At 40.6% G+C, this 25,140-nt stretch overlaps 1 protein-coding gene across 2 annotated transcripts in view; it reads right to left on the bottom strand.

The window, feature by feature from the left end:
- Nucleotides 1-368: 368 nt before the first annotated feature.
- VIP4 (leo1-like family protein) overlaps nucleotides 369-25,140 on the bottom strand; it is a 71,130-nt gene continuing 46,358 nt past the window's right edge. Inside the window, exons 2-12 of one of the 2 annotated variants that reach the window (XR_015691181.1) lie at nucleotides 10,822-11,336; nucleotides 9,905-10,028; nucleotides 9,615-9,812; nucleotides 8,829-9,008; nucleotides 3,137-3,268; nucleotides 2,743-2,922; nucleotides 2,472-2,606; nucleotides 2,168-2,272; nucleotides 1,814-2,068; nucleotides 1,503-1,708; nucleotides 369-809 (exon numbers count right to left, since the gene is read on the bottom strand). Coding sequence is in view for 1 of the 2 variants with exons in the window: in XM_087680302.1 (XP_087536428.1) it covers nucleotides 1,568-1,708; nucleotides 1,814-2,068; nucleotides 2,168-2,272; nucleotides 2,472-2,606; nucleotides 2,743-2,922; nucleotides 3,137-3,268; nucleotides 8,829-9,008; nucleotides 9,615-9,812; nucleotides 9,905-10,028; nucleotides 10,822-11,336 (1,965 nt within the window). In the remaining variant the exon portion in view is untranslated. Of the gene's footprint in view, nucleotides 810-1,353; nucleotides 1,709-1,813; nucleotides 2,069-2,167; nucleotides 2,273-2,471; nucleotides 2,607-2,742; nucleotides 2,923-3,136; nucleotides 3,269-8,828; nucleotides 9,009-9,614; nucleotides 9,813-9,904; nucleotides 10,029-10,821; nucleotides 11,337-25,140 lie in introns of those variants that run through there. The other variant, XM_087680302.1, reaches the window with a different exon arrangement.

A 25,140-nucleotide genomic window follows, 5' to 3' on the forward strand; every position in this document is an offset into this window, starting at 1 on the left:
TTCTCATTGTGTCATGCCCACTTGCTTATCTGGAGTTGCCCATACATATCAACAACGATCTATTGGCAATTGTGGATATTGTATTTGAGCTTGAGTTAGATATTTTGGCAGTCATGAGGTATTGCTCTTACTATCTTTCCATGGCTCAACTGCATAAATCTCAATTTCTTTTGTTTTTCTTGTACTTTTCTCATTGTTATAACCATGCTTCAAATTTGAGCACATGACAGCCGTGTAACTTGTAACACGAGAAGTTACTGCTTGACCAAAAGTGACATTTTGACAGTTCACCCATAATCTTTAACCACATTCTCATTCTAGTATATATGTCATGCAAGGTTACACAGCGATATAATATTGCTAAAGGTAACATGGGCATCTATCTACTCTATCGCACAGATATAACATCTGTACCAATGTATTAAATGGGCAAAGCTAGTTATCTCCAATCTTTTTTAGAGTGCTAGCAAGCATGTAAGTTCAAGACACCAGGAAAGAGATCACACTATTTTCAGATACACACAACATCACCCTTAATATGTTTTACAGCTATCAAGTTGCATTTGTTGTAAATACGCTGCACATATCAGTATCTTGAGCACACCAAGTTTCATGTTTGAATTGTAGCTGCATGAGTGGATCATTCGTCCAAAAGAGAATAAATAGGCCCTTTTTGGATGACTGCATTGGTGGAAGCTAGATAAGTCAAGCTTGCAGAACTATCCAACATGGTATGGGTGAATTGTCCAACTGAAGAGCAAATGTGATCATGAATTAACCATGAATGATCTTTTTCTTCCAAAGAGAGCCTGCAGCCCAAAAGAAGTGTTATGCTTATGATTTAGTGATGTCACTTGTGACTCTATCAAAAGCAGTATTTATACAAAGTTACGGTCAATCATCAACCAGCCACCCTTGTGCTGTTTGCTGTGAAAAAATAAGTAAATTTGGATGCATATACAATGTCCTTCAATGAAATGAATGCATCAGTTGGCTCATCTATGCTCCTGATTTGCCAATAATGTATATCTCACCAAATGAACTCGTACTACCACATCCAAGGCACCACCAAATGTAACTCCAAGCAAATTGGACAGTTTATCCCCAGGTCTATCCAAAACTTGCAATTTTTCAGCCTCTTTCTGGATTACCTTCCAATTTTTATCAAAGGTTACTTTTTGCTTCAACCTGCACTAACGCGCTAAACTGGAAAAGCATGTGCAAATGATATGTAGACAATCACAATCACTTGCTTAGGTACTGTTAAATAATGGCAACTTGAAACAATTTTTGGGACCCCAAGACAATATCAACTTGCAACCTTGGGACATACAATTATGACATATCTTGGTGTTGTGGTAGCCTTCTGCAACATTTTTCTCTATTGATTCTTCATATCACATCAAGTTGAAGGAACCTCTTACCATATGATACAGAAGCTGCAGGCAGCTCAAAAATATCAATTAACATTTGTAGATACTGTGGAAAAAGATGGGACCTACTGGATCATGCCAGAAGTTGGGAGGCACCGTACTGAACCCAAAAAACGATCAAGACGAAATTGTGCTTAATCCTCCTCTTCACTGTCACTGACCACCACACGCCTTCGTTGAACAGGTTTTCTAGGTGGTGATTCATTCTCGTCCGAGTCGTCCCTCTCCTTCCTCTTCTTTACAGGTTCATCCTCTTCATCATCCCAGCTTCTTGCCTGTCATCAAAAGAGATACTTAGTTCCATCCATTTCAAGAATAAATATTAATAAAACTTGCTAAACTGCTTCCAGGACAAGGCCAGACATCACAGCTTTCCTAACCTTTCCATGCTGATTGTAATCTTCCTCTTCCTCCTCATCTTCTTGCTCCTGTTCCTCCTCTTCCTCCTCACCTTGAGGCTCTTCTTCTTGCTCCATCTGATTCATCTGCATCATATCTTCCTGATCATCACTTCCATATTCAGAAGGCTCTCTTTCACTCTCCTCTGAATACAATTCTTCCTGTCTCCTTTTAGGCTGCACAGGCCGCCTATCTTTTGGCCGCTTTATCACAGGCTCTCTAGATGGGGCAGATTGCTGTCAGTGTAGCAATGCATTAGAATCAGTTGCATATCGAGTGGTGAGTTTTGACATCACAGAAACAAACTTCCCTGGCCTACTGGAAAAAATGGTTACCCGTTTAGCATTGATTATCCTTCTCTCTGCTCTACCCTCAGCCTCTAGTTGTTCTTGAAATCTTCGAGCATTATGACTTTGTGGATACTCATCCACTTCCTCGTCCTGAATTTAAAAGGAAGAACAATGGTTTGGTAATTCTGAGGATCCGCAAGTTAATATTGAGAAAAGAAAATTACTCCTGAAAATGCCGAAGGCTTCCCAGAAACCTCCCCTTCCCTGTACCGGTTATTTTATTTTGTGGTGGGTTAGGTCAAACAACAGCTTTAAAAAAAACAATGTTAGCCCAGCAGACTGCTCTTACCTCTTCTAATGCACCCTCAAGGAAACCAGGTGATAATTGGGGTTCAACCCTTTCTCGCACAGATTGATACTTGCGATTTATCTTCTCTTGTTTCCTCTGCAAATCCTCCTTACTCCTGATTCTTTGCTCTTGTAGCTGAAAGAATTCACCATCAAGATGCCTTAGAAAGTTGGTTTTCCTTTTGTTATTTGTCAGACTTTTGAACTCCCTATAAATGCTCACATGTGATTCATAACAAATGTTTCATGAGGTGTACAGTACAAGCATTTACCTTTTCAGCCTCTTCTTTCTCCCGTTCTGGATCTTTATTTGTAATCACATTCTTTACTTTAAAAACTTTTCTGTTCCTCGAGTCAACAAGGGCAGTTAATAATCGATGTGATTTGGAAGACAAAGATGATGGCATAAACTTCATCTTTTGCAGCAACCTTCCCTGAGATTGCAGTATCCCCTGCAAAAAAGAACACTCCTCTACGAAAGACGTTAATATAGTGGGTCATCACGATGTGAGAAGAAAAAGCTGTAGGCCGGACCAAACATGAACTCGTCTAGGACCACACAATTTGACATTTCCTATATAAGGTGGAAAACAAGCAAAAGCAATCATGTGACTTTCTTCCAAGGGTAAAGGTTTTTCAAATGTCTTCGCCAAGATACCGTCATACCTTGCCATGACGAACAAAGAGATGAGCTTGATCTTGGTTTGCTTTTTGTACAGATATATCTAGAACTTCATTTCCAATAAGAAGCTGCATGCTCCCATCAGACCACTTCACAAACCTGGCATTGCTCTCATACTGCAAAAAAAAATAGACAACATGGGTGTAAAAAGCTGAGTTTTAAAAAAACAACTATTCTTATTTGCTTTCAAATAACCCCACTATATTTTAAGAGCATGTTCAAGATGGTATAAAATTTCATCATTGATAAAATGGAAAGAATAGGTGGCGATCATTAAAGCAGTTATACACTTGGGCCCTGCCATTTGCCTCCTTTCCATTGGTGGGTCATTACACACGCGTGGCTACCAACAGATTTTACTAAAAATATGCTTTGATGAAGTGCCAATGCGTAAGAGGCTGTAAGGCACAGATTGCAGGCTTAAGCCCTGGCCACAATGAATTCGAAAATTGAAAATATTCACGCAACATCCTTGTGTTTTAACTAAATGAGCAGAACCAATATATTTTTGCAGTGTGTGATCCTCCTCCAATCCCAATCTGAAGTAAATCTGCTGATTAAGTAGCATACACTGGCCATCTATGTCCAAGTCCAACCTGAACCTCCCCCTAAAGTAGAGAGTATCTAAGATAGAGAAAATTTACCTCTCCCCAAAAGAATAGGACTCCTGGACTCCAGTACTCAAGCCATCGCGTGCTACTAGGAATGTCTAGCCATGGACATAGTCCAGCCTCCAGACAAAGTTCCCAAACTATAAGCACAAGCCTCTAAAGTTACAAAATCTAAAAGCAAGAACTCAACCTATATACAAACCAATTGAGCATATCATATAATGATAGTAGGTTGGACTTTAAAAAGCCCCCAACGAACACGCTCGAGTAGACTGCCAATCAATGATAAAATAGCACTGGCTAGAAAACACAAACTTTTTCTGCACTAAAGCACAAGCTACAACAATAAATACAAAGGGACACAAGGCCAATCATCTCGCAGCATGATGAAGGGTGGGAGTGGCTTTTGGGTCCGTGAACTTACTCTACGCCCTAGGCCTGATGGACATTGCACCAGCAATGTTGGGCAATGACTATGTGTTGTGGATTGGATCAGATTAGGGCTCACTCTCTCAGGTGGAGTAGCAATGCTGTTACAAGAGGAGCTTTAGCAGATGGTCCAGGTAGTTTGCAAAGATAAGCAGGCCAAGTACATGTGGGTGAGAGTACATAGCAAAGAGTGAACTCTCTACATTGCCATGTGTTACTTTCCCCCTTTGACGTCTCCATATGCCCCACCCAAGGGGCAATCGCCATAGATGGCCCTAGATGAGGATATATGGGAGTTTTCAAGGGCGGAAGACGTCATCCTACTAGGGAGCTTTAATGCCATAGCAGGCTGTCATCAGGTGTCTCTCTTTGACACATCAGAGGAAATGTTACAGGAGCAAGATGTGGTAGAGCTACAACCAGAGAGGACCTACCAAGATATGGGGGAATTCATAGAGTATGGTAGGTAAATTGTGGAGATGGGCACATCACATGGACTGGCCACACTCAATGGCTTAGATAGATACCCTCTATCAGGCACATTCACATGCTATTCCCCACTGATATAGCGCTAACACAGTGGATTATGTACTTGCCCCTTCCATGCTTATACCCCATATCTAGGATCTTAGTGTCTCACCGCACCTTGTTGGAGTTGCAATGGACCATGCTTATCTGTCTTTCACATAGATATCCAGTTCACACGTGGACAGACAAATCATGGGTTCCACTGGCATCCAAGATACCATTCTCAGGACATGGGATATTTACATGGAAATCATCAAAATACTACATGATGCAAAACCCGACATCCCATTACAGAATCTCACCAAGCATATCGGTGATGCTCTGTACACAACCGCAGGCATAGCCTTACCACACTCAGTCCACACAAAAAGTAGCTTGTCGGTTGATAACTCAGAACAATTGGTATGATGATGAGTGCTAGGAGGCCAAAGCTCGCCTATAGAGAGAGGTAACACTACAATCCACCACCCACAGACAAGCACAACTACTCATCTGAAGCCTCATATGGTGAAAGAAGAGAGCATTCTTGGCATAGTTGGAGCAGGATCTATACCAGCTATTCTTGAGTCAAGACTCTAGAGAAGCCTAGCAGCTTTTCAGAGAGCATCACATAGCCACACCCATTACATCGCCACACAAATTACATCCTCTGATACATCAGAGCATTATGCAGCTAGCCTTGGCCCAACGACTTCTACGTTCTTTACAAAGGATAGGGCTTGGGAGGCTATTGGCAAACTCAATAGAGGTAAAGCACAAGGCCATGATGGATTAGAGGCTGAACACTTGATCCATGCTAAAGGCTTTGTCGCATGATAACTAGCTTACATATTTAACGGAGCAATGCGCGAACAAGGTAACTGCAAAACGTTTCACCCCCGAAACATTTCACCCTTGAAATGCTGCATTTCACCCCCAAATGTTTCACTTTTGGGCAAGTCCCAAGCGAAACACCATGTGAAACGGCTGAACAATATATGTGATATAGTTTCCTTTATAGATAATGAGATGCAACTTACACATTTATACTATGCAAACTCTTTCATGTCAATAAAGGATGTCTATCATATATGCAAAGTGTCTAAAACTCTCAAAAAAACACCAAAAAAACAATTGTTTTTCATTTAAAAATCTTGTTTCCATCAACCGTTTCACTCTAGGTGTTTCACGTTTCAATGAAACGTTTCAACCGTTTCGCACTTCACTGCCAATGAAACATGTTTCGTGGTTACCATGTGTACGAAGGCTTCTAGAGAGCTAAAGCACTAACAATATTGTGCCTATCCTCAAGTCAAGTGACCCTACCTTACCTAATCATTATCGGAATATTATGGTTGGCCACACATTGGCCGAGCTATATGCCTCTATTCTTGAGCAAGAGCTGAGCAGATAGGCAAAAGTGTGAAGCCTCTGAGCACAAGGACATGCAAGCTTTAGAAGAGGCTTTTCTACATTGAATCACATCCTTACACTAAGACCGATTATTGAAAAGGGCAAAGCTCATGGCCGGTGGATCTATTGCTACTTTGTGGATTTCAACAAAGCTTTTGATATAGTACCAAGAGACAAACTAATGCATAGCCAAGGAAGTACCTAGGAGTTTATTTGGGGATTCTTGCATTATATGAGAGGGTTAATGGCAGAGTGCAAACACCTGAAGGCCTTTCCACATCCATCCAATCCACCATAGGGGTGAAGTAGGGGTGTCCCCCTTCTTCGATACTATTTGACCTCTATATTGATGGAATCTCTGATTACATATCGGAAGGGAGATAGAGAGGCCCCACTAGCTGGTACTTGGATACCTTACTGTATGCAAATGACATTGTATTGATAGCTAATTCTCCACAACAGTAAAGAACAAAGGCTCCTGCAACATGGAAGAGGCAACCCACTCTCTCTCAAGTACCCCAATAATATGCACAGGTCAGTTGTCTTTCTTAGAGAAATGCAATGACTTGCCGACATTGAGATTGTATGCACCATCACTCAATGCAATCTCACATTTAATGTCCTAAAGCAAGAGCAATGGAAGAAGATGGCAAAGGCCATTGCCAATGTGGATCCATGCGAAGGATGGACAGATATCACCTACAATGACATACAAACCAAGAAAATTTAATGAAGAGGAGGAGGAGATCAATAGAGCCTTTGACCCTACTCGAGACACATGGATGAAGTATGCTTGCTCCATTCTCACATATGAATGGAGTGACCGTAGGAAACAAGGCATTATCAACATACTCATGTCTTGTCCGCTTGGCATATTCTTTTTATGGGCCGTACACACTAGCAAGAGGGGGAGGAGAACCACAAGTGCATTCAACCACCGCAACATTCAATAAGCCATCATTGAGTTACACATTGTCTTATTAAAGTTATTACTTTCTAGCTTTCACATTTTATAGTATTAAATGATCATAATGCCTCTCTCTCTCTCTCTCTCTCTCTCTCTCTCTCTCTCTCTCTCTCTCTCTCTCCAAGTAAAGTATTGTGCGTGTAGATGGCCCCTAAAATGTGGTGCAAGTCGTTACTGAGAATGCATCCAATTGTCGATGCATGGGTCACTTGCTTCAAGCCTAGTTTCCCACAATTGTATGGACTCCATGTGCAAGCCGTTGTATTGATTTGCTCATGGAGGACATCGAGAAGAGGGTGAACAGGGTAGCACTTAAAGCTACATCAATCGATTAAGTTCTATACACCAAATACTGTACAGTGCATATTTTGGGACATGCATAAGAAGCAGTACAAATGTTGCTTCAATGGCCTTGGGCATGATGCACATTGTGTTAGCCACAGTGAATTTAGTGGCGAAATCGGGACTGATTTGCTGTTATAGTAATTAGGCTGTTCAGCCAAAAACCAAAATCAGCAGAGCAATCATATTTTTGTACAAAAATTCAAAGGGCTCTTCAATAATCTAAAGAAATACTGCAAGGGACACTCAAATTTGGAGCCAATCAGCATTATCTCTTCAGTGTGGGAGCATTCTAGCTCCACAGTTGTGAGTTTACTGCTGAATTTTGTTTTCGATTTATTGTGCTTAAAACTTTATGTTCTACTGTGCTTAAGTTCTCTTAAACACCATCATGGAAATAAAGGATGATGATGCCTAGGATAAGTCGTAGAGGGAAAATGCCAGATGTCCAGCCAAATATCCTAACTAAAAAAGTAACTGCAGAGCTCAATGGAGGACAGCCTCCCTACAATCTGAAGTGGAAAGTCCACAGGGTCAAGACTGCTCCCAACCCAAAAATGCATGTCTATCCAGGCAGCATCAAAAGCAGGTCTGCCTGTACGCCACCCTGCAAACTCAACTCTTCTCGATGCAATAAAGTCCTTTATGTCACCTATTGGCAGCCCAAATGTTGCAATAGGTGGCTGGGTGGCTATCCATCAAAACTGCCTTCTCCTTTGTGGCTGTTCAACCAAACACAAACGTGCCAGGATGCTACACATGGCTATCCACCCAAAAGGCAAATGTGCTAGGTTGCTATAAGTACTTGTCCCCCCAAAATGCAAAGCCAACTGCACCTCCACTGCTGAAAGCACAAATTCGCAGACCTAGTTGGGTGGCTAGAGACTGCTTGAATTGAGGGAGGATGCCACCAAAAGCAAAAGGCAAGAATAAGAGTAGCACTAGGGTCTGTATATACAAAACTCTTAGTGTGGACTAAGAATGTTCCCATTGGCTAAAACTGTCCAACCACAACATAACAACTAAAATTACCAAACCAAGAATAGGAAACTAAAAAGGTTAGAGCTCCATAATGTCCCCCACTAATTAATGATAGGGCTCACACCAGAAGATGGCATACCCATGTATTGCTAACAACATGAACAACACTTAAGAGAAACAGGCACTTGAGAACAGTGCTTACATGCTTAGATGCATTCCTTGATATATACAAAGATTTCACATTTGCATGAGTCCATGCAACAACACATACATCTATACATGTTCACACCTTGCATCTCTTCCACATGCCCCATTGAAATAGAAATCTAGCATGCTCACTGTACTAATCCCCAAAATGGTAATAAATGATGATCTTGCAGGTGTCATTTCAAAATCAAAAGAACTTCACAATGAACTTGAACTTACAGAAAGTGATCCATCTCGATTGCGTGCCAATCTCCAACGTGCAACATTGTCTTCAAGCCTAATCCTTTGCTTGTGACCAGTCTCATCTGTTATAAATTGTTCCTCTTCTTCAATGTATGTTTTGGGATCAAACGGCTTGGGTTCAATACCCATGATATTGGAGACCCTTACAACATGCATCTGCAAAGTCCAACTCAATCAATCAATCTCCCTCCAGGCTCCCTCCCTTCCTCCCTAGTACCTTCCTACCCCAATGTTCCCTTCCCCTCCCACCTTCTAGACATGTCAAGCTGGAAAGTGAGCAACTTATCATGAGATAAAGCATACTTGAAGAGTGTCATAACAAAGTCATGGACTTTGCATCTAAGCATCTTGCAGGCCAATTTATTTACACATTTCATGGCTTATTACCACCATCTTTTGCATCTCCATTGCTCTCTCTCTCTCTCTTTTTTCGTAATCTCTCTCTCTTTTTTTCGTAAACGTAATCTCTCTCTCTCTCTCTCTCTCTCTCTCTCTCTCTGCCCCCCAAGTGAGCCCCCCAGGGATCTCCCTATGAATTTGTTTGCAGACATTTAGACCGATTATTCCAGCAGTCAATACTGGCATTAAGCCACCTCCAATATGAAAGTTCCAAGAAGAAATGTCTACCATATTTGCGGAGGGCATTGATGGAGAGAACACATATTTGAATATTTGATAACCATGGCTACTGGTAGGACAAAATAATGCTTCAAAACAAGAAAGAACTATATATTCAACTGGCAGGTTGCAAATTGATGTTACCTTATCTGGATGCCCAAGTGGAGAAGCAAAAGGAACATCCAGATGCAGAGGTGGACCAACTGGCTTCTCACGTGCCCGACGCTCAGCTGGTTGCTCTTCATCAGAATCGTAATGATCTTCACGTTGTTCCTCATCAGGAACAATGTCTTCAGGTCTGATACCTCGCTGAACACTTGCTTCATCATCTGAAGGACTCATCTGCAAGAATTCATCATCAGAAAGAGAAGTTGAAGGCTTTCATGATATCTAATTCGTCTATCCTTTTTTTAATGTTTGTACAATAAACATACCTCTCCCTGCTCCTGAGGGCTGTGTGGTTGAGCAGCAGGTCCTTGATCCTCTTCATCAGAGTCACCAAAAACATCACGTAATTCAGCAACTCCCCCAGAAGCTTTGCCCCCGTAGCCTTCTTCACTGCATAGATAGTGCAAAAGAAGAATAAGACTCGAGTATAGATGACTTCTCAGTATAGCCTGCTTCCCTACATATAGAGTGCAAAAGAAGAATAAGACTCGAGTACAGATGACTACTGAGTACAGCCTTCTTCAATACAGATGACTCCAGTACAGATGACTACTGAGTATAGCCTTCTTCAGACTTCAATACATAAGAGAATGAAGAAGTAGAATAAGACTTGAGCATAGAATCAAAGAATGCTCAAGAGCAAAGGTATCACAATATCATCAAATAAGCTTGGACTTTTGAAGAGATTACATGTGAAAACGCATTAAGAATGATAATGTCATCTAAGATAGTAACTTTGGAAGATAGTTTGAGAGGTTATTGCACTATCACAAGCACAATAAATGGAGCCTCTGATAATAAAGAGATCCATTTTGCATAAACTGATGCTACAAAAGAAGGCAGTACGTCAGCAAAACCACCTCCAACTACACCAGTCAAAACAAAAACACTGTCTACCTTTTTAACAACCAGTATGTTTGTTGAACAAAAACACATGGAAGAAGAGGGACCCACAGAAGAGAGAGATGGGCAGTTCTCAAGGGAGAGAGAAAAGACGATTGCTCCTGAATCCCTGCATCTTCACATGTTCTCAATGTGCATCATTTGAAAAATTAGATATTTTGTGTAATCACTGGTCTAAACTACTCAAGCATGCCTCTCAAGGACCTGACATTGTAAATTATATAATACAGGCCACTAGACCAAGCTACAAAATATTACCTTAAGTTTTTCAAATCATTACCTTGCCTCTCGGACTTGCTCTACTTCATCTTCATCTTCATCTTCTTCGGCATTAGATGCTCTATGAAAGACCTCATTCTCTTCTTCCTCATCAGCATCATGGCCATGTGACTTATCAGAACCACTGGCACTGATTTGCTGCTTTCTTGTCCTCTTTTCAAACCTACCCTGGTCTGCCTCATCTTCACTATAACTATGATCCCCATCACTTTCCTCTATCTGTTGCTGTATTCTCCTGCTGTCAGCTGTCCCATATCTGTTTTCCTCTACTTCATCACCCTCACCAAAGCTTTGCTCTGGATCACTCTCTTCTGCTGGCTGCCGCACACTCCTCCCACCATCCCTGTTTCGCTCAGCACCATGACTTTCATCGTAGCTATGGCCTGCATCACTATCTTCCCTTTCTGCTTCACTTTCGATTCTTTCAGCTTCACTTTCTTCCTTCTCAAGGTCACTTCCTGCTCTTTCACCTTCACTCTCAACCCCAACTTGGCCTCCACCCTCAGCCTCATCATCCTGAAAGCAAACAACAAGGCTTATTCAGAAAACACTACCAATCATAAACAATTCAATTATTAGAGCTTGTAGATTGTGAGGCCTGAAATATCTTTTATTCTTGAACAAGCAATAAAATATTCACTGTATAGCAATCTTCGAGAAATAGAAATGGACAACCGCAAACAATGCTTCCGCAAAATTAAGGACAGTGTAGATTCCCTTCCAAATTAAGGTCTGATATTCGCATAAAAAGCCTTTTCACGAAACACCTTAGCAAGCACTCATTTCATAGATTTCTCCTAATTTCAGAATAAGTCTCCATAAGATAGAGGCAACAAACAACATGCAGCCTGAGCCCAGATCAATCACCAATATCATGTTATAAACAGATCTCCATCTATAATTTCTTCATAATGTATGCATGAAACTGTGGCTTAACGAGAGAGAAAAAAGGTAGATTTCAATACAACCCATGGGTGTTGATATATTGGCATTGTGTGCCTGTCCAACATTCAAGTTTCTAGCAACAACCAATTGAAAACACTAGTGAGCAGGGTAGTCAAGTACGATCCGTCCAATCCATGGACTTACTACGGTACCGAACGTACACAAAAACATGTCAAATAGAATCCTTGTTTGGTACAGTCATTAAGAAATACATATAAATTTAAAGATAAGGCTAGTAAATATTACGTGTTTTAACATGAGAGTGGCTCTTCATGAGATAGAGTATCACAACGAATTATCCATCTAATACTAATACATTTTACAAACCACAAATGTCTTGCTTCAATTTTCAACAATAAGTCATGAACATGATGAGAAATTGAGACAAAATCTAAATCCAAGACTCTAGTCACAAGTAATTTCCAAAATCCAATTTTACTTATAAGATTGAAAACATGTACAATGGATCAAAAAAAGAAGTTAGCTACAATGAATCATGATGGATCATGATTGGTGGATCATGTTATGGCAAGTGACCAAGTGCCAAGTGGCAAGTACAAAAAAAGTAGTACATAAAGAAGGAAACTAAAGGTAAGATGTGTGTATGAGAAGGCTTCATGAAGAGGCTTAGGCATTGTGATAGGGATAAAGAATATAGAGATATAGGTAGAGGTGGGGGAAGGGAAAGAAGAGGAGATAAAAGGAAGAGGAAATAGAAATAGAGCTACACACAGGGGATGAGACACAAGGAAGAGAAGGATGTAGAGGTAGAGAGAAGTGGATGGAGGAGATTCGAGAGAGAATAGTAGAGGAGCTTATAAGAGAGAGGTAGAAGAAGAGGAGATGGTAAGGTAGAGGTCAATAAGGATAAAAAGGACAAGGGTAAAGCCAAAAACGGATTTTTTAAAACACCAACTCCACAAAAAAAAGGGAGATGAAAACTGGACGGATCGTACACATCGGACTGGACTGGACAGATCGTACTATATGGATCTATCTGCAAATGGAATGCAACCCTCCTAGCGAGCGACAGATACTTACCCTAAATATAAACTTTACTCTAATAAATGAAAATGCATTTTTCTATTTCCAAAAAGATTATTGTTTTCCATTTTGCAACCTTACTGGATTATCTTTATTCGGTAATTGTTTTGGTTTTCATGATATGATTGTAAGGAACCAAGGTTTCTGCAACAAAGGGAGTTTGTATTTCTACCGGACTATAGTGACATATCATCAGGATTTAGCATGGCTTTGGCACACATGTATTAGTTTTGAAAACTGCCATGAGAAGTTCAAAAGGAAACAGTTGAAAAGTTATGCTCTCCAAAATTTGCAACTAAACAAGGTTTTAGAGCTTAAAAGATCTAAACCCTTGCAAGGTGGCAATGTGGATTCAATTGTAGTGAAACAAAAGTTGGAACTGGTTGTCCGTAGACTATTTACAGCTTTAAGGGTTATTCATAAATAGAGCCTTAGCCTGAAATCGCTCTCTTGCCAGCCCAATCACATAACATGGAGATCCACATCACAACAATTTGAAGCTTGTCAATGTCCTCTACAACAATAGGGAAGTCAATTGCTCTAGCCACTTGACCTATCAACCTTCATCCATTGTCATCATCATCTCAATCAAAATGCAATTGCGAGGGTCAGTTTCACTATCACACAGCATAAAACACAACAAGGAATCCTGGAAAATAGCACATAAATAAATTTGAAAGCAGCCAAGAATGGTTATGATGACCATAAATTGAAAGGACAGAAAGGGACCATAGTTATTAAAAACAAGCAAATGGAAAGAAGAACAGAAATGGGAACAGGATTGGGAACAGCAAAAAGTTTTCGTAGATATACCACTGACTATATGGATGAGAAAAACAGAAACAGAAACAAGAACAGTGAAATGATGGACAAGTGGAGTTTCAAGGAATTTCCAATGATTATGAAAGGGACACATAAAGAGTATCTAGTAATGGATGAAGAAGCCATAGCTCTCAAAGTTGGTGTGATGGAAACAAAGAAACCAATCAAAAGGTACAATTCAAAATAGCATTGGCCTCTATATACTTCAAGCAAATAAGATGGTGATGTGGTAGGCATGCACACAACAAGGATTAAGGCATTAAGAAATAAAATAGCCATGACAAATATTCAGACCTCAAAGGTGAATCAACAGGTCAAATCCACATGTTTTCTCTTGGATGTAAAACACAACTGTGGGAGGGTACAAGTCGCATGTACATGGACAACAAGGCAACCAGTAGAAAATGAGGATAGAGCAGTAGCAGTGCTCCAAATATGGTCGCCAACTGATGTAGATTAGGCAGCAGCCGGGTGAGCCTCCACTAATTGGCAATGTTCTCTAAAGTGGTATGGGCAGCTATGTGAGGAAGAGAGGGCTGATTGCTGATGGCTAGTTGTGGTAATGGTGAGGGATAAGGGATGCACAAGCACAGGCTGATGCATGGAGAAGTTTAGTGCATTTGTCCTACTATTCAAAACTAAGCCATCTATTCTATGGACAGCTATTCCTACCTACCCACCTCTTCCCCCTCCTCCTTATCAGACTCCTCCACCACCACCACCACCACCATCTTATCCTCCACATCCATCTTACCCCACATTCCCGACACCTCATGGTTCTACCACATCTTCTGCCAAGCATACATTCAATGACAAGACTCGTTTTAACAAGTCAAACTTTACAACTTGGTCGAACTTGATGAGAAATGTCCTAGACTCACAGAACCTATGTGATCTTATGCAGGGGTTGAAACCCCAAACCGATCTCACACTTGCTACATACGAGGTCGTCTGCTGATGGAAGGCTAGGAATACCTCCATTATTGTCGAGCTTATGCAGGCTTATTGCCTGAGTTTCATTCTCAGCTTCAGCATTTTGACTTGGCGTCAGAGCAATTGCCACACTTGACTGACCGCTATGTGGCTCAGGATTAGGACCCGTTGAATAAATCTTGACTATGAGCTTCAAAACTTTAAAATCCCTGGCCGGAATGACTTGCAAGTCAAGTTGGTTGAGTATTGGCGTCTCCTTGCTAAATTCTCCACTATAGGAACTCCTAAGTCCTCTAACGATCAAGTTACATTGTTTCTTAACAAGATGCCGCATAAATATTTCAATTTTATGCAACAAGTAGTCTCTCTGCCCAATTCACCCACATTCTATGAATTTGAGTGTCAGCTATTGCGTTATACATGGATGTTCGATCAGTTTCATATGAGTAATCCCTAAGAGGGGACTCTTGTTGCTCATTCTCAGAAGGGGGAGCAAGAGAAAGGTAAACAAAATCAAAATCAAAATCAAGCAAGGGAATCACAAGGAAATTGCCAATCTCAACTCAAATCCGGGTGGCAAAATGTACCTATAAGAAGGATAGGTATTGTCAACATTGTCAAAAGACTGGCCATTTTGACAACAAGTGTCGATCAAACGCAAAAGGCACAGCACCAAAATCCAAGTCACAAAACCCAGCCCCTCAGTCAAGCAACCCCCATCAAGGAAGGTAAGGTGATAGTAAGGGACAGTGGAAAGGTCAAACCCACACTGCCACCAGTCAACCATCTCAGTCAACAATGTTTTCAACTCCAAAGGGCTTATCTAACTGGTTTGCATAGGCCCACATCGTCTCCGGAGAGACATCCAATAGAAGTCTCCTCCACATCTGTGAGTTGCCTCTCGATGAGGTTACCGCAAAGGCCTACTTGTCACAGCCGATATCACCAGGTGGTGATACTTTTTACAATTGCTTTTCTTATTTACTTATATATAAATTATTTTTCTTTTCTTTTGTTGTTGTTGCTTCTTACCCCCAGAGTTCTCTTGGAATAAGCCGGGATCTCTGCATGGCCAGAAGAGGCAGTCATTGCAACAAATTGGACTAATGGTTTGTCTGAGCCTTAGGACCGGTTCCATATTGAATGGGCACTAAAGAATAAAATGCCAATGGTTTGGGACTGTGTGCTTAGCTACTAGAGATGGTGCAGAACAATGAGCCTAGCCAAGACAGAAGATGCACATGTGAGAATGCTCATGGAATAAAAGTCACCGTAACTGAGTCACATTACACTTTTTGATGTGGTCACAATAATAAAAGTTGCTTAGAACAACTTGAGGAATGCAGGGGTCACCATCCCTAAAATTTAGGGAATTATTATTTTTGGACCCCAAAATCTGTTCGCATCATTATCTTCGTTTTTGCACGATGATTAATTCTCTAGTCTATGCCGAGGTCGAATTTAGCACCGATCATGGAGAATTTTAGACCAAAAGGTTTAAACGGGAAAATTGTTACATGTAAGCCATGTAGCAAAAAATTCCCAAAAGAGAGAGAGAGACCATTAAAAAAAACGTAATAGGCATAAGGGGCAGATGGAAGAATAAAGTTTTGAGGAGCTGAGGGCAGATTGTTGCAAGAAAATCAGCCATGGAGAGTACTTCTACGTCTCTGACTCAAGTATGGAGGTAAAGCTTGCTCCATCTGATCAATTCTCTCTCTATTCTCAGAGAAAATGCTTCACATGATGGGCTAATTCCATCGAAGGTACAATTCTGTGTTTTCTCTGAAATTCTGCACATGAATCATTCAGTATTGATCACAAAAAATGCAGGACATACTAGCCAATAAGAATAGTGAATTCAGAGATCTGCAGACTGTAATTCTGCACACGAATCATTGAGTTTTGGTCACATGCTGAACAGTAAGAACAGTGAATTCTGCACATGCTGGACAATAGAAACAGTGAATTCTGGACATGCTGGTAAAAACAATGATTTCAGGACATACAGAACAGCAAGAACAGTGAATTTAGAGATCTGCAGACTGTAATTTTGCACACGAATCATTGAGTTTTGGTCACATGTTGAACAATAAGAACAGTGTGCTGGACAGTAAGAACAATGAATTCTGCACGTGCTGGACAGTAAGAACAGTGAACTCTGGACATGCTGAACAGTAAGAACAGTGAATTCTGCACATGCTGGACAATAAGAACAGTGTGCTGGACAGTAAGAACAATGAATTCTGGACATGTTGGACAGTAAGAACAGTGAATTCAGAGATCTGCAGACTGCAATTCTGCACAGGAATCATTGAGTTTTGGTCACAAAAAATGCTTTCTTGAAAGGGATGTTGATCTAGACATTGTTGTACTGTTCTTATGCAGCTGAGATTTACTCAGAAGAGATGAAAACCAACTGTTCATAGGTTATGTATTTTGGAACATTATCATTTTTGTAATTTTTCATCTTTTAATTCATAAAGAAATACCAAGAGGGGCGCCGGTCTTCAGGGCCAATCTGGTGTTGAGGAAAGGAGTGAGGTCTCTGCTTATGTGTGTGTGTGTAAAGACCGGGTGTTAATTGAAGGAACTACGCTTTATGTGAGTCATAGACCGGTTACATGGTTCCATCCCCGGGATTTGAATTCTTTTCTGTAAGAATTTAAGCTCAGACGAGTTTTGGGTGAAAAGGCCATACACACAGGTTTTACAGAGATTACAGGACTAGAGAGATGGTAGACATGGATAAAGGCAAAGGAAAACTCCCTCATGAAGAGAAGAGTTTTGGTGCACAGGTGTTAGCACCTTCTAGAACCAACATTGAACCACAGGAAGAGGAGCAAGAACAAGAGAACTTGTTTGTGGCACAACTCCTCAGTATGGTTGGCTCTTTCGAACAGCTTGTAAAGAATCCTCGGATGCAAAAAATTTTGAAGTCACATAATGAGGATTCTCGAGCTGAGTCGTCACATCATACCATGGAGCGCTCAAAAAGGCAAACTTCTAATGTGCGTGAGCATGTGGAAAAGACACCAAACATGGAGACAAGTCCAGTTCAACAAGAAGCACAAGCACAGGACCAGGGAGTGAATGGTCAAGGCAGTAATGCACAAGTGGCACAACAGACTATTCCTCCTCAGTTTGCTACGTATCCTGGTTACTTTGGTGGTGGGTCAATTTTTCAAGCAATGGCTGGATTATCCCGTGGGTTATCCGGGATACTTGCCTAGAGGGCCACCAAGAATGATGCCTATTGAGACAGTGAACCCACTTTATGCTAATATTGGTCTACAATCTGGTTATTAGACTCTGCAGAGTCCTTATTTGATGCCTGGAGTACAAAATGCAGCTGCTGCTTTTTTTCAGCCTAGTGGACATATGGCAGCTAAGACAAGTAAAATGAATGCTGATAATGCGCGTAAGGAACTCCCCTTTTTACAGCCACCTGTCTATGACAACCTGACACCAAAAAGTGCAAAGCCTAAAGACTATAAAGAGGGTGATCAAGCAATAAAGTTTGAAACCTTCAGTGGTATGCAAGATAAGCTGAAAGCTTTGACATTTATACAGCAGTTTGATGCAGCTTACACAGGAGGGAATTTTACTGAGATTTCTAAGGTGCAGAAGGCTGCAACTTGTTTGAAAGGTAATGCTTTGGAGTGGTGGAACATATTGTTGATGCAAGGATATGCACCTGCCACTTGGATCCATTTTAAACAGTTGTTTGCAGCCTCATGATTAACTAGCACGTTTGAAGTAGATGTCATGACTGCATGGCATAAATTGGACGCGGCAAATTGTACGAATTTAGAAGAGTACAATAAGAAATTTTGGGAAGCACTTTTGCCCGTGAGTTTTTCCAGGACAGTGCCCCTGTCATAACAAATTGAAAAGTACTATTGTGGCTTGCCCGAAGCCATGAAGGATTATTGTACCAAGACTAGGGTTACAAATATGGTACAGTTAATTGACAATGCTGATGTGGCAAATGCATTGTTGAAAGGAAAAGCTAACAGCTTTAAAGGCATTGAAAAGAAGGATTCTCAATTTAAGCAGGATCCTGGCAAGAAGAAGAAGCAATTTCCAAAAAAGACTAGCTTTACAAAGAAGTCTTTTTGGAAGAAAAGATTTCAGCCACAACCTCAGACTTTTTTTAAACAGGGTAAAGGACAAAAGAGGCCAATTTTTGGCAAATCATTTGAAGAAAGAAAGGCTTTAACGATGGCTGGTAAATGCTTTATATGTGAACAAAAAGGTCATATTGCTTCTAAGTGCCCACAACAATCTTCTAAAGATGCGGAGGATAAAGATGCGCCAAGTAAAAAGAAGCCCAGCATTGGCTTAGTGACTGATATGGTGGGAGATCAATCAACTGATGATGCTATAGAATTGTGCAAAGCTTGGGGAAAGATCAGAGATTCCATAGTGCTTATTTTCTTTGATCCTGGCGCTCATGCAAACTTTATCTCACCGGCATTGGCAACTAAGCTAGGTATACGTCCCGAGGAAATGTGTTACATTAATAAATGTAACTTATGGGAGACAGGCACGAGGGATGACCGTCCGGGGGCCTTGGACACCCGAACGGGGTCAAGGGGAGCCTAGAGAGTAAGTGAGTCTAAGAATAGTAGGACTCACCTGAAGCGGACAGCTGGCAGTTGAATTAGGAGGGAGGAGCCAGCAATCTTCTAGGCGAGGCTGGGTGGTGAGACGAACCGAATCTCTCATGTCATTTTCATGTTACGAACAGAGGGCCATCGGCAGAGTTGTCGTCAGAAGATAGTCTACTAGATACGTAACACTGGTATCAAAGCCGTGTCAACTATCACTCGGCCACCTCTCGCCCAGCTACGCAACGCACGAAGAGTTTGGGTTCGCAATTTAAAGTTGGACCCGTAATCCGTCTGGGCCGGCGCTCATTTTTTCTTCAGGCAACTCCATAAACGTGGCCAATAGCGTTTTTTTTTTTTTAAATGTTTTGTCCGTTTCCTCTTCAGGCGACCTTGTAAAGTGTGGCCACGGGTGTTTTTTTTTCACTGGCCGATAGATTTTGTTTTCTACGACAACATTTTCACCATCCAAGCACAGATCAGGGGCCAATCCAATCAAGGATATCTGTAGCATTATCATGCATCGAATCTATACCACGCAATCTGCACATAACTAGTGCAAATCTAAGGAAAGCTGCACCGTTCTTCGCGCCATCTTTACCACTAAGCTATAAAAGCCATCGACATCTGTTCTACCTTTGTAATAAGGGAAGTACCTCATCTTGTACGCAAACTTCTTATATTTGCTTTCTAATTCCAGTGTATTAATGCAGGGTAAAGAGAAAAAGGGGATGACGGAAGATTCTAGTTCTGGGGACCATCCTATGGTAGATCCCCATGAAACAGAAATTCAAGAAGAACAATGGCAAGAATTTTTTGCTACACGAGAACAATTTGATGATTTAACTGCTCGTGTGCAAGCACACGGGGTTCAAATGGAGTAGCTAACTCAAGCACTCACAGAAATAAAATCTCAATTAGCCTTGTTACTAGAAAGAGATAAAAATAAGATAGAAACCTCGGACATTCCATCTTCATCGAAAGATCTAGATGTGACTATGCGAGATCCTAAGGAACCCCACCAAAAGTTAAGGGATAACCCAGTGTTAAAAGATATGAAACCCCCTCAGTTTCTCGGGGAGGAAAAAGACAGAAATAAAGATACTATCTTTAATTTTCTCCAAAAATGGGAGGATTTGCACAAACTTAAGAATACTCCACCACATCTCCAAGCATTGGAGGCCAGTTTAACCTTGGGGCCAAAGGCATATAAATGGTGGAGAACTTTAAAGGAGGCAAATAAAATACCTGAAACTTGGGCTCAATTTGAATCGGTCTTTTAGAAAGAATTCCTTCCTGAAAATGAAATGGAAAGAAATTGGAAAGATTGGGATTATGTCAGACAAAAGGGAAAACCCTTGCTGACATATCTGGAGGAGTATCGTGAGATAATCCTCAAATTGGAAGGAATAGATGAATTTCAAAAGACAAGAGGATTCATAAGGGGACTAGATAAGGCCTGTAAAAAGAAGTGAAAATGAGTTCACCTAAGATGCTTGAAGAGGCAATTAAATTTGCATTAATCAATGAAGATAATACGCGTCCAAATATACTCACTAGTCTCACTGATACGGAGCCCAAGACTAAGAAATTTGAAACCTCAAAATTTGTAGGCAAATTTAAAAGGAAAATGCCATTTCTTAAGGGCAAGAAACAACCCTTTGAAAAGAAACAATATGTAAGGCCAAAGTTAAGTCAAAATGACTTTGATAAGGCCAAAAAAGAAAGGCTGTGTTTCAATTGCCTATTCCCTAACCATGCTGCTTGGAATTACCCTCAAAGGAAAAGGGGGGAAGATAAAGGAAAGGATAAGGACAAAGACAAGGAAAAAGAAAAACAAATCCATGTAGTGCAGACCCTGGAATTAAAGGGGCATGGAAAGTATAAATCTTTAGAGGTCTTGCACAAGGATGTACAACACAGGTGTTGTATGTCAACTTCTATGTGGCAGCCTACTTTTGGGCCACATGATTTAGTTAGAGTGCATGGATTGATAGCTGGAAAGAGGGTTAGAGCCATAATTGATGACTCTGCCACCCACAATTTCATAAATTATGCACTTGTCAAAAAATTGAAACTTCCCCAACAAAAGAGTGGGCATCAATATGTTGTTCGTATGATGCAAGGTTAGGATAATAAAATATGGGATACAATGGTATCCAATTTGGAAATTGAGATCCAAGGTTATAAAGATAAACTTGATTTTCAAATTATGAATATGGAAAGAGCCGATATTGCTTTAGGAAAGGAGTGGCTATGGGGATTGGAACCATCCTTAAAACGTAGTTATCATCATAATACACCGGAATTTGAAAGGGATGGTAAGACTTTTGTGATTCAAGGTGAGCATGAAGTATCTGACAACCCTTTGTTGTGTTCCACTAAAGTTCAAAAGCTGATAAAGAAGAAAGCTTGTGAGGTATATATATTATGGTCCCTTCCTGTACAGAACACTTTTACTTTTTGCAATATAAAGCAACAATTTTCTTATGTTTGTGAGCTGAATGTAAGTAATGAATTAAGTGGTTTGCTAGATGAATTTAAAGATGTGTTTCCTTCTGATTTACCAAGTGGCCTTCCACCAGATAGGGGTGATGTAAATCACCCAATTGACATAGATAGGGATACACACCCTACTTCTAAACCACCTTATAAGCTAAGTGAAACACAGCACCAAGAAGTTGAAAGACAAATTAAAGATTATCTTGATAAAGGGTTTATACAACCCAGCAATTCACCTTGGGCTTCGCCAATTTTATTGGTAAAGAAAAAAGATGGTTCTATGCGACTTTGTGTTGATTATAGAGCACTTAATAAGATAACGGTGAAGAATAAATTTCCTATGCCCAGAATGAAAGATCTTTTTGATCAATTATAAGGGGCAAAATTCTTCACAAAGATAGACTTAAGATCAGGCTATCACCAAGTAAGAATTAAGGCACAGGATGTTCCTAAGACAGCATTTCGTACTAGATATGGACATTATGATTTTTTGGCGATGCCTTTTGGCCTCACTAATGCACCAGCTACTTTTATGAAGCTGATGAATAGTGTGTTACGGCCCTATCTAGGACACTTTGTAGTAGTCTTCTTGGATGATATCTTGATCTTTAGTAAATCAAGAGAATAACATTTGGAACACTTACGATTAGTATTCCAATTGTTATGAAACACATTCCCTTTATGCGAAGAAAACTAAATGTGAATTCTTCGCACAAGACGTCAAATATTTGGGGTCATATTATCTTGAAAGAGGGAATCAAGATGGATCCAAAAAAAGTAAGGGCAATTATTGAATGGCCATCTCTAAGGAACCTGGAAGAGCTGCAGATCTTCCTAGGTTTATCTGGATTCTATCGTAGATTTATTCAAGATTATGCCAAAATAGTTGTTCCAATGACAGACCAACTTAAAGGGAAAGGGAAGAGCTTTAATTGGGGAACAGACCAAAATGAAAGTTTTCAAAAACTTAAGGTAGAATTGCTACAGCTCCAGTACTATTAATTGTGGATCCCAATAAACCATTTGTGGTTGAAGCCGATGCCAGTGATAAGGCGATAGGCGCGGTCTTATTACAAGAAGGTCGACCAATTGCTTTTGAAAGCAAGAAATTAGACCGTGCAAAACGGAATTATTCTGTTTATGAGAGGGAGTTGTATGCAATAGTACATGCAATGAAGAAATGGAGGCACTATCTGTACGGTGCCAAACTTTTGATCTAGTCGGATCATGAAAGCATTAAGTGGCTTAATGACCAACCGGATCTACAAGGGCGTAAAGCCAGATAGGCCGAACTCCTCCAAGAGTTCGACTATGAGATAAGTTATAGAAAAGAAAAGTATATCCGGCATATTCCAACATATGGGAAGCAATAGAAAATGGGGATCCAAATGGAAGGGCCTCCACTGAGGAAGGAATATCTGAGGATGTTCAACAAGGAAATGGAGCATCAGGGGTTGCTCAAATGGGATTCAAGTGGAAGAATTTTACCATTGATAATGGTTATTTACTCTACAAGGGTAGGGTATGTGTCCCAAAAGATGAAGAAATAAGGCGCCAGATACTCTTTGAGTGTCATGATACCCCTAGTGTGGGACATCCAGGAGTTAATAAGACTTATAGTCTTATTAAAAGGTAGTTCTATTGGCCTGGAATGAATAAGGACGTCCTTGACTATGTGGTCAAATGTAATAAATGCCAGGTTAATAAAGCAGAGAGAACATATACCGATTGTATGGCCTTCCGGCAAATATAGTTTCTGATCGAGATAGAAAATTTGATAGTCAATTTTGGCGTGCTGTATTTAGGAATTTGGATACTAAACTTAGCATGAGTACGGCAAACCACCCGCAAACTGATGGGCAAATTGAAAGGGTTAACCAAATCCTTGAAGATATGCTTAGGGCATATGTAAGTAAAAGGCAAACTAATTGGGTACCGATAGCAGAGTTTGCATATAATAGTGCCAAGCATTCTTCCACTGGATATAGTCCATTTATGCTAATGTATGGGTTTCAGCCCAGAGCTCCTCATGCAGTAGGATTGCATAAGGAAAAGGTTCAGGCAACCAAGGACTTTTTAGAGGATATGAATAATATGTTAAAATTTGCTCAATAAAATATTAAGAAAGCTCAAAATCGAGCTAGAGCTTATGCAGATCCTCACCGAAGAGACATCCCCTTTGAAGAAGGGGAATTGGTCTATCTTAAAGTGCCTGAACAAACTAAAACCATGAAAACGGGACGATGTCCAAAGCTGTCACCCAAGTATTGTGGTCCTTTCACAATACTTAAAAGGGTGGGAGAATAGGCTTACAAGCTCCAACTACCTGCTAGTAGTAAAACACATCCAGTTTTTCATGTAAATAAGCCAAGGAAGAAGCTGGGTGATTTGGATAATCTAATCTTAAATGATAACATTGAGGAGCTATTAGATGACCAATCTAATCCACATGAACCAGAAAGAATATTAAATATTCGTAACAGACGAACAAGGAATACTATTTATCAAGAATATTTGGTCAAATGGAAAGATTGTTCAGAAGAAAGCTCAACATGGGAGCCAGTAAGTACTTTAAGGAAAAGGTTTCCCAATTCACATTTGGACCTTCCAAGTATTGTTTTCGAGGACGAAACCGATTCTTAAGGGGAAAGAAATGTTACATTAATAAATGTAACTTATGGGAGACATGCGCGAGGGATGACCGTCCGGGGGCCTTGGGCACCCGAACGGGGTCAAGGGGGGCCTAGAGAGTAAGTGAGTCTAAGAATAGTAGGACTCACCTGAAGCGAAAGGCTGGCAGTCGAATTAGGGGGAGGAGCCAGCAATCTTCTAGGCGAGGCTGGGTGGTGAGACGAACGGAATCTCTCGTGCCATTTTCCTGTTATGAACAAAGGGCCATCGGCAAAGTTGTCGTCAGAAGATAGTCTACCAAATACGTAACAAAATGGCACCAGTTGGACAGGCTGATTTCGCATGCTCAAGACATACTAAACTTTTCACCCCCATTCTTGGCAAACTTCGTAGGCATATTCAGAGCTATGTGGACACATAGGAGTTCCATATTATATCTTTAGAGGGCTATGATGTTCTGTTGGATATCCCATGGTGCCACAGGTAGCACGCTATCTTGGATACTTACAATAGAACGATTACTCTTGAACATAGGGGCAAGACTCATGTGTTAGATGTGAAGCTTAAAGGAGAGTCTGTCCCAGTTGTTTCTACTTTTGTAATTACTTCTGTAATGAAAAATCATATTTCTACGTACTTGGTTTTTGCAAAGCAAGTTAATGAAGTTGACAATAATGTGTCTGTACTAGAAGAAACTAGAAGGGCTTTCTTGGATAAATTCAGTGACTGTTTCTCAGATTTGTTACCAGGAGAGTTACCCCCTGAGAGGTCTAAAGATCATACCATAGATCTTATTCCAGGGACTAGTCCGCCCAATAGGGCACCGTACA

This window comes from Lygodium microphyllum, chromosome 6, assembly GCF_053477565.2.
Source record: "Lygodium microphyllum isolate KBCC chromosome 6, Lygodium_microphyllum_v1.1.10, whole genome shotgun sequence".
Classification (NCBI taxonomy): domain Eukaryota; kingdom Viridiplantae; phylum Streptophyta; class Polypodiopsida; order Schizaeales; family Lygodiaceae; genus Lygodium; species Lygodium microphyllum.